The sequence below is a fragment of the Palaemon carinicauda genome, chromosome 24, assembly GCF_036898095.1.
Source record: "Palaemon carinicauda isolate YSFRI2023 chromosome 24, ASM3689809v2, whole genome shotgun sequence".
NCBI classification, from domain to species: domain Eukaryota; kingdom Metazoa; phylum Arthropoda; class Malacostraca; order Decapoda; family Palaemonidae; genus Palaemon; species Palaemon carinicauda.
Window position 1 is genome coordinate 11,056,018 of NC_090748.1, and position 10,082 is coordinate 11,066,099.

General features: G+C 36.9%; 1 protein-coding gene across 1 annotated transcript in view; it reads right to left on the minus strand.

Annotated features, from left to right (window-relative positions):
- Positions 1-532: 532 nt before the first annotated feature.
- LOC137618020 (micronuclear linker histone polyprotein-like) overlaps positions 533-10,082 on the minus strand; it is a 17,335-nt gene continuing 7,785 nt past the window's right edge. The window contains exon 4 of the mRNA XM_068347940.1: positions 533-2,293. Coding sequence (XP_068204041.1) covers positions 533-2,293 — 1,761 coding nt within the window. The remainder of the gene's footprint in view (positions 2,294-10,082) is intronic.

Consider the following 10,082-nt stretch of genomic DNA (forward strand, 5'->3'; position numbering starts at 1 on the left):
GGTATTCCTACTCAGAAACGTAATTAAATAAAAGTAAAACAAATGAATGCCATGTACACAAAAAACTAGACTTATGTCACCTTGTTAACTAAACCCCTTCCCACCCAAAAAGATCACCCTTTTACCCTAAAATATACACCCTATACCCCCTAAAAATACACCCTCTACCCCCAAAAAATACACCCTCTCCCCCCAAAAATACACCCTCTAACCCTTAATAAACTACCCTCCTCCAAAAACACTCCCTTACTCCAAAAAACACCTCCCTCACCCCCCAAAAAACATCCCCTCACCCCCAAAAAAACACCCCCTCACCCCCCAAAACCACCCCTTCACCCCACAAAAAACACCCCCTCACCCCCAAAAAACACCCCTTCACCCCCCAAAAAAACACCCCCTCACCCCCCAAAAAAACACCCCCTCACCCCCCAAAAAAACACCCCCTCACCTGCAAAAAACACCCCCTCACCCCCAAAAAACACCCCCTCACCCCCAAAAAAATCACCCCCTCACCCCCCAAAAAACATAAGCCTCAAGAACCCATCGATCTCTGAAGATCAGTCAACAATATCTCCTCATTGACGGTTGGCATGATTAAGTATTCAATGACGTCCGTTTGGCAACACCGCCTCTCTGTTATTGGTACGCGTTTATGACGTGACGTCAGCTGGCTGACGTCACACTGCGTGTCATTGGCCATCATTTGGAAGATGTCTGAAGGATGAGTGTTCAATGTGTTCTGTGATTTTGGACTTGTCTCTTCTGTTCTATTCAAAGTGTTCTGTGATTTTGGACTAGTTTCTGTTCTATTCAATGTGTTCTGTGATTTTGGACTAGTTTCTGTTCTATTCAATGTGTTCTGTGATTTTGGACTAGTTTCTGTTCTATTCAACTTGTTCTGTGATTTTGGACTAGTTTCTGTTCTATTCAATGTGTTCTGTGATTTTGGACTAGTTTCTGTTCTATTCAACTTGTTCTGTGATTTTGGACTAGTTTCTGTTCTATTCAATGTGTTCTGTGATTTTGAACTTCTCTCTTCTGTTCTAGTCAATGTGTTCTGTGATTTTGGACTAGTTTCTGTTCTATTCAATGTGTTCTGTGATTTTGGACTAGTTTCTGTTCTATTCAACTTGTTCTGTGATTTTGGACTAGTTTCTGTTCTATTCAATGTGTTCTGTGATTTTGAACTTCTCTCTTCTGTTCTAGTCAATGTGTTCTGTGATTTTGGACTAGTTTCTGTTCTATTCAATGTGTTCTGTGATTTTGAACTTCTCTCTTCTGTTCTAGTCAATGTGTTCTGTGATTTTGGACTAGTTTCTGTTCTATTCAATGTGTTCTGTGATTTTGGACTAGTTTCTGTTCTATTCAACTTGTTCTGTGATTTTGGACTAGTTTCTGTTCTATTCAATGTGTTCTGTGATTTTGGACTAGTTTCTGTTCTATTCAATGTGTTCTGTGATTTTGAACTTCTCTCTTCTGTTCTAGTCAATGTGTTCTGTGATTTTGGACTAGTTTCTGTTCTATTCAACTTGTTCTGTGATTTTGGACTAGTTTCTGTTCTATTCAATGTGTTCTGTGATTTTGGACTAGTTTCTGTTCTATTCAATGTGTTCTGTGATTTTGGACTAGTTTCTGTTCTATTCAATGTGTTCTGTGATTTTGGACTAGTTTCTGTTCTATTCAATGTGTTCTGTGATTTTGGACTAGTTTCTGTTCTATTCAATGTGTTCTGTGATTTTGGACTAGTTTCTGTTCTATTCAACTTGTTCTGTGATTTTGGACTAGTTTCTGTTCTATTCAATGTGTTCTGTGATTTTGGACTAGTTTCTGTTCTATTCAATGTGTTCTGCGATTTTGAACTTCTCTCTTCTGTTCTAGTCAATGTGTTCTGTGATTTTGGACTAGTTTCTGTTCTATTCAATGTGTTCTGTGATTTTGAACTTCTCTCTTCTGTTCTAGTCAATGTGTTCTGTGATTTTGGACTAGTTTCTGTTCTATTCAATGTGTTCTGTGATTTTGGACTAGTTTCTGTTCTATTCAACTTGTTCTGTGATTTTGGACTAGTTTCTGTTCTATTCAATGTGTTCTGTGATTTTGGACTAGTTTCTGTTCTATTCAACTTGTTCTGTGATTTTGGACTTGTCTCTTCTGTTCTATTCAATGTGTTCTGTGATTTTGAACTTCTCTCTTCTGTTCTAGTCAATGTGTTCTGTGATTTTGGACTTGTCTCTTCTGTTCTATTCAATGTGTTCTGTGATTTTGGACTTGTCTCTTCTGTTCTATTCAATGTGTTCTGTGATTTTGGACTTGTCTCTTCTGTTCTATTCAATGTGGTCTGTGATTTTGGACTTCTCTCTTCTGTTCTATTCAATGTGTTCTGTGATTTTGGACTTCTCTCTTCTGTTCTATCTTATTTCTCTTCCTGTTTTTATGAAGTTTTTATAGCTTATGTTATTATCATTATTATTGCTAAGCTACAACCCTAGTTGGGAAAGCAGGATGCTATAAGGCCTGTGCTCCAACAGGGGAAAATAGCCCTGTGAGGAAATGAAACAAGGAAAAATAAAATCTTTTAAGAGCAGTGACATTAGAATAAATATCTTCTATATAAACTATAAAAAAAATAACAAAGCAAGAGGAAGAGCAATAAAATAGCATAGTGTACCCTCAAGCATGAGAACTCTAACCCAAGACAGTGGAAGACCATGGTACAGAGAATATGGCACTACCCAAAACAAGAGAACAATGGTTTGATTTTGGAGTGTCCTTCTCCTAGAAGAGCTGCTTACCATAGCTGAAGAGTCTCTTTAGGCCTTGCCAAGTGGAAAGTAACCACTGAACAAATACAGTGCAGTAGTTAACACCTTGGGTGAAGAAGAATTTTTCGTCAGGTGTATAAGGGAGGAGGTGAATGTGTAAAGAATAAGCCAGACCTTTGGTGTGGGTGAATGCAAAGGGAAAATGAGCCGTAACCAGAGAGGGATCCTATGTAGTACTATCTAGCCATTCAAAGGACCCAACAACTCTCTAGCAGTAGTATCTCAACGGGTAGCTATCTACTACGAATTATAAAAATATAAAATTATCTGTATTTTTCCCATATATATCTAAGGGACCTACGATTTAGGTCCTGTATACATAGAGTATATTAATGCAGAAGTTAATGCTAGACTGTGCTACCCTTTATATATATATATATATATATATATATATATATATATATATATATATATATATATATATGTATATATATATATGTATATATATATATATATATATATATATATATATATATATATATATATATAGATAGATAGATAGATAGATAGATAGATATATATATAGGTAGATATACATACATATATATATATATATATATATATATATATATATATATATATATATATATCTATCTATATATATATATATATATATATATATATATTCTAGATACTCTATGTAAAAGAATTTGACCAGCTAAGCAAGATGATACACAGCCAAATATGCAATTATTAATCAAAACCGTTGTTTAAGCTTCATAGAATTCATTAGAACTTTTCAAACATATTATTCACAGGTATATATATACCTAAAGAATTATCATAATAATCATAATTAACTCTTAGCCTTCATGCAAAGTCTCGTGACCTCAGAATAATAATAATAAAAGAAAAAAGTTTATACCCCTGACACATTAAAGCCTTCAAGATAACAACGAATTGCAAACCCCCTTTGATGTCGACATCGAAAAATAATCAAAAAGAGTTCCCTTACATAAATTGTCTTTGTGGTTGAAGGTCTTCGTTTTCAGTTGCAAAAGACATTTCCTGATGTAAAATTAAGCAGAGGAAGGTATTCGAGTGAAGATCGCCAACAGACATAACTTGAGAATGGTGTTTTGTGGCCATTAGCCGATGTTGACAGTTGAGCTATTGTCTCGCGGGGCAATCAAGGTTGCGTTGGCAATAAGAATTAAATTTTATTCAACATAATTATAGCTGATTTAATTCCTAAAACATAATTATAGATTTTATATATATTAATTATTTCTTATTATATCATTAGAGTATAATTATAAGTGGTTTTCTTTAAGAAATTAAATAAATAACCAGCATTCTTTTAAACTTTTTTTTCTAGTGAACGCCTCCACCAAAACAAAGATGACAACAAGGTCATAAATATCTCGTAAAATAACGTTACAGAGTCAATGGAATGAAGAGAAACATGAAGGAAACTACCTAATAAATAAGAGACAGGGTGAAAGAAGAGCAAACGAGAAGAATAAGAAAGACGAGAATAACAAAACGGAGAAGAATAAGAAAGAATGACAATGAGAGCTGCTAGACCTTAACCTATATCTTTGGCACATTTCTGTCTCAAGATTCTTCTGTTGCAAGAGAGAGAGAGAGAGAGAGAGAGAGAGAGAGAGAGAGAGAGAGATTAGAATACCCGGTTGAATTAAAAGCTTTGCGTAGGTCTAGAAAAATAGGCCTACTCGCTGGCTAGGGGTATTTTTAGCTTGAACTAGTTCACTGTGGTTAACCAACTCGTTTGGATAAAGAAAGGAGACCTTGAAGAATTAGCCCCAGACAATATTGCAGCCTAAAATTATGTAAGAAGATTGTTACTGTATTTGTTGCATGATGCTAGCGTGGTGTATGAATGTATGCATAGTGATTGCTTGAAATACACACACATGTCTATTTATCTATCTACTTATATATGTATATGTGTATATACCTATATAAGTATACAATCATATTTATATTATATATCTATATATATATATATATATATATATATATATATATATATATATACCGTATATATATATATATATATAATTATATATATGAATATATATATATATATATATATATATATATATATATATATATATATATATATATATATATATATATATATATCTATATATGTGTGTGTATAAAAAAATCCTGTGAGACAGCAACAAAGAGATGGAGCTGGGGGGAGAGTGACTGCTCCCCGCACTCTAGTTTTGGGGTGTTTGAATGTGCGTGGATGTAGTACGATAGAGAGTAAAAGATGTGAGATTGGAAGTATGTTTAGAAGTAGAAGGATGGACGTATTGGCCTTGTGTGAGACAAAGATGAAAGGAAAGGGTGAAGTGATGTTTGGTGAAATGTCTGGTAGAGTGTCTGGGATTGAAAGGGGAAGAGCGAGAGAGGGTGTGGCTTTACTGCTGAGTGAATGGATGACAGGTAAAGTAGTGGAATGGAAGGAGATATCATCTAGGTTAATGTGGGTAAGGGTTAGGTTGGGTAGGGAATGTTGGGCGTTTGTCAGTGCGTATGGGCCAGGTAGTGAGAAAAGTGAAGAAGAGCGGAATGAGTTCTGGAGTGAATTAACTAGGTGTGTAGAAGGACTGGGTAGAAGGAATTATGTAGTTGTTATGGGTGACTTAAATGCTAGAGTGGGCGCTGGAGAGGTAGAAGGTGTCATTGGAAAGTATGGCGTACCAGGTGAAAATGAGAGTGGTGAGAGACTGGTAGATATGTGTGTTGAACAAGAGATGGTAATAAGTGCTAGCTTTTTTAAAAAGAAAGATAAAAATAAGTATACATGGGTGAGAGTGGCAAATGGAAGAGTAGTAGAAAGGGCATTAATGGATTATGTGTTGATAACTAAAAGAATGTTTGGAAGATTGAAAGACGTGCACGTGTTTAGGGGTATGGCTAACGGTATGTCTGATCATTTTTTGGTGGAAGGAAAATTAGTTGTAGCAAAAGAGTGGGGGAATAGAGTAGGTGGATGTAAAAGGGAGCTAGTGAGGGTTGAAGAGCTAATAAAACCGGGGGTAAAAAGTAAATATCAGGAAAGGTTGAAAATGGCATATGACGAGGTGAGAGTAAGAGAAACTGGTAATTTAGAGGAGGAGTGGAAGTTAGCAAAAGAAAATTTTGTTGGGATTGCAAGTGATGTATGTGGCAAGAAGGTTGTTGGAGGCAGCATGAGGAAGGGCAGTGAATGGTGGAATGAAGGAGTGAAGGTAAAAGTGGAAGAGAAAAAGAGGGCTTTTGAAGAATAGCTGCAGAGTAATAGTATAGAGAAGTATGAAAAATATAGAGAGCAAAAGGTGGAAGTAAAGCGCAAGGTACGTGAGGCAAAGAGGGCAGCTGACCTGAGGTGGGGTCAGGGACTGGGTCAGTCATATGAAGAGAATAAGAAGAAGTTTTGGAAAGAAGTGAAGAGAGTAAGGAAGGCCGGCGCAAGAATTGAAGAGACAGTGAAAGATGGAAATGGAAGGTTGTTAAAAGGAGAGGAGGCAAGGAAAAGGTGGGCGGAATATTTTGAAAGTTTGCTGAATGTTGAGGATGATAGGGAGGCAGATATAATTGCTGTTCCAGGTGTTGAGGTGCCAGTGATGGGAGATGAGAATAAGAGAGAGATTACAATAGAGGAAGTGAGGAGAGCACTAGATGAAACGAGAGTAGGAAAAGCATCTGGTATGGATGGTGTGAAAGCTGAGATGTTGAAGGAAGGGGGTGTGACTGTACTTGAATGGTTGGTGAGATTGTTTAATGTGTGTTTTGTGTTGTCAATGGTACCAGTAGATTGGGTCTGTGCATGTATTGTACCACTATATAAGGGTAAGGGAGATGTGCATGAGTGTTGTAATTCAAGAGGTATTAGTTTGTTGAGTGTAGTTGGAAAAGTGTATGGTAGAGTATTGATTAATAGGATTAAGGATAAAACAGAGAATGCAATCTTGGAAGTACAGGGTGGTTTTAGAAGAGGTAGGGGTTGTATGAATCAGATTTTTACAGTTAGGCAGATATGCGAGAAATATTTAGCAAAAGGTAAGGAGGTGTATGTTGCGTTTATGGATCTGGAGAAAGCATATGATAGAGTTGATAGGGAAGCAATGTGGAATGTGATGAGGTTATATGGAGTTGGTGGAAGGTTGTTGCAAGCAGTGAAAAGTTTCTACAAAGGTAGTAAAGCATGTGTTAGAATAGGAAATGAAGTGAGCGATTGGTTTCCGGTGAGAGTGGGGCTGAGACAGGGATGTGTGATGTCGCCGTGGTTGTTTAACTTGTATGTTGATGGAGTGGTGAGAGAGGTGAATGCTCGAGTGCTTGGACGAGGATCATGAATGGGAGGTAAATCAGTTGTTGTTTGCAGATGATACTGTACTGGTAGCAGACACAGAAGAGAAGCTTGACCGACTAGTGACAGAATTTGGAAGGGTGTGTGAGAGAAGGAAGTTGAGAGTTAATGTGGGTAAGAGTAAGGTTATGAGATGTACGAGAAGGGAAGGTAGTGCAAGGTTGAATGTCATGTTGAATGGAGAGTTACTTGAGGAGGTGGATCAGTTTAAGTACTTGGGGTCTGTTGTTGCAGCAAATAGTGGAGTGGAAGCAGATGTACGTCAGAGAGTGAATGAAGGTTGCAAAGTGTTGGGGGCAGTTAAGGGAGTAGTAAAAAATAGAGGGTTGGACATGAATGTAAAGAGAGTTCTATATGAGAAAGTGATTGTACCAACTGTGATGTATGGATCGGAGTTGTGGGGAATGAAAGTGATGGAGAGACAGAAATTGAATGTGTTTGAGATGAAGTGTCTGAGGAGTATGGCTGGTGTATCTCGAGTAGATAGGGTTAGGAACGAAGTGGTGAGGGTGAGAACGGGTGTAAGAAATGAGTTAGCGGCTAGAGTGGATATGAATGTGTTGAGGTGGTTTGGCCATGTTGAGAGAATGGAAAATGGATGTCTGCTAAAGAAGGTGATGAATGCAAGAGTTGATGGGAGAAGTACAAGAGGAAGGCCAAGGGTTGGGTGGATGGATGGTGTGAAGAAAGCTCTGGGTGATAGGAGGATAGATGTGAGAGAGGCAAGAGAGCGTGCTAGAAATAGGAATGAATGGCGAGCGATTGTGACGCAGTTCCGGTAGGCCCTGCTGCTTCCTCCGGTGCCTTAGATGACCGCGGAGGTAGCAGCAGTAGGGGACTCAGCAGTATGAAGCTTCATCTGTGGTGGAAATGTGGGAGGTTGGGCTGTGGCACCCTAGCAGTACCAGCTGAACTCGGCTGAGTTCCTGGTTAGGCTGGAGGAACGTAGAGAGTAGAAGTCCCCTTTTTTGTTTTGTTTCTTGTTGTTGTCGGCTACCCCCCAAAATTGGGGGAAGTGCCTTTGGTATATGCATATGCATATATGCATGCATATATATACATATATATATATATATATATATATATATATATATATATATATATATATGTATGAGTGTATGTGTGTGTATATATGCATATATATATCTATAAATATATATATATATATATATATATATATACATAATACATACATATACATATATATATATACATATATATATATATATATATATATATATATATATATATATACATATACAGATGCAAATAAGCATTATATATATATATATATATATATATATATATCAAATCAAAAGATGGTAGAATATCTAAATAGAGAAAGCAAAAACGTAGGCCTGAAAATGAATATGAGTAAAACTAAGATAATTTTCAACGAAAATACAGACAGACAACAAATAAGGGTTATGGACGAACCTCTAGAGATTGTTAATGAATAGACGTCCCTAGGAGAGGCAGTAAGCGTTTCCCTAGGACACAAGAACGAAATTTAAAAAAAGGATAAAGTTGGAAAATTTATTGAGATTCACAAAAAATTCGCATTTGCAAACTAGAGGGACACTCAGTAGAGCGTAGACCTCCACTACGGCAGCATATTTCTCGAACTTTTGCTCGACCTTGACCTTCACCTTTGACTTTAACATGTATTAATTGGCGTGGATTTCCATACACTCAAATATGAACCCAGTTCGAAGTCTCTGTGACAATGATGTCCAAACTTATGGTTGATGACGTGAATCGGACATTTTGCTTGACCATGACCTTGACCTTTTACCTTGGCCTTCCAAAATTTGGCATTTCCAGCTTTATACATAAAAAAATTAATCCCTGTAAGTTTCATTACTCAACGATTAAAATTGTGGCACGGAAGTTGTTCACAAACAAACACACACACACAAACACACACACACAAACACACACACACACACACTTACACACACAAACACGGGGTAAAACATAACCTCCTTCCAACTTCGTTGGTGGAGGTAATAATGTTGATCCTTATTCACATTCAAATACTGGGAAAAAAACATTTGGACCATCTCAAGAGTATAGTGAATTCCTCTTATTCCAGCAAGGATTCGAACCTAGGCTATACTTACGGAACTAACATGACGGGAATCAAAACTTTACAGCAAGGATTCGAACCTACGCTATACTTACGGAACTAACATGACGGGAATCAAAACTATACAGCCATGTGTGTGTTATGGGTGAAAGTGGTTAATTGATTCTCTATATACTTAAGCATAAGAAATATGGAAAATTATCCCAATCTCGTTATATTGCAACAGGGTAAATAGCCCAGTGAGGAAAGGAAATTAGGAACCAGATGGAATGGTTTGCGTGAATGTACCCTCCAGTGAGAGAACTCTAACCCAAGACAGTGGAAGACTATGGTACAGAGGCTATGGCACTGCCCAATAATAATAATAATAATAATAATAATAATAATCCCAAAAACATTGCAAATTATGAAGAATCTTTTGGCAAATATAAATATTTTCTGACTTTTGTTATTCTAGTAAAAAATAAACTGGTTAAGAAAACAAACAATTTTCGTCTGTCAACGAGACGTTTTTGAATCAGCAGGGCCAACTCAAACAAAAACCAGCTAGAGAGAGAGAGAGAGAGAGAGAGAGAGAGAGAGAGAGAGGTTTAAAGAAATTCGACTAGAAAATGTGGTACAATTTGACCCTGAAACTCTTGGCTATTGTTTGGGAGAGAGAGAGAGAGAGAGAGAGAGAGAGAGAGAGAGAACACTGGCTTCTTTCAGAACATTATATACCTTAATGTTTTTATTTCAAAATCTAGTGGTATGTTCTTAATATTTTCTTTCGTTGTTCATTATTTCTCAGGACGTTTATCTATTCATTTATTTCCTTTCCTCACTGGGCTATTTTTTCCTGTTG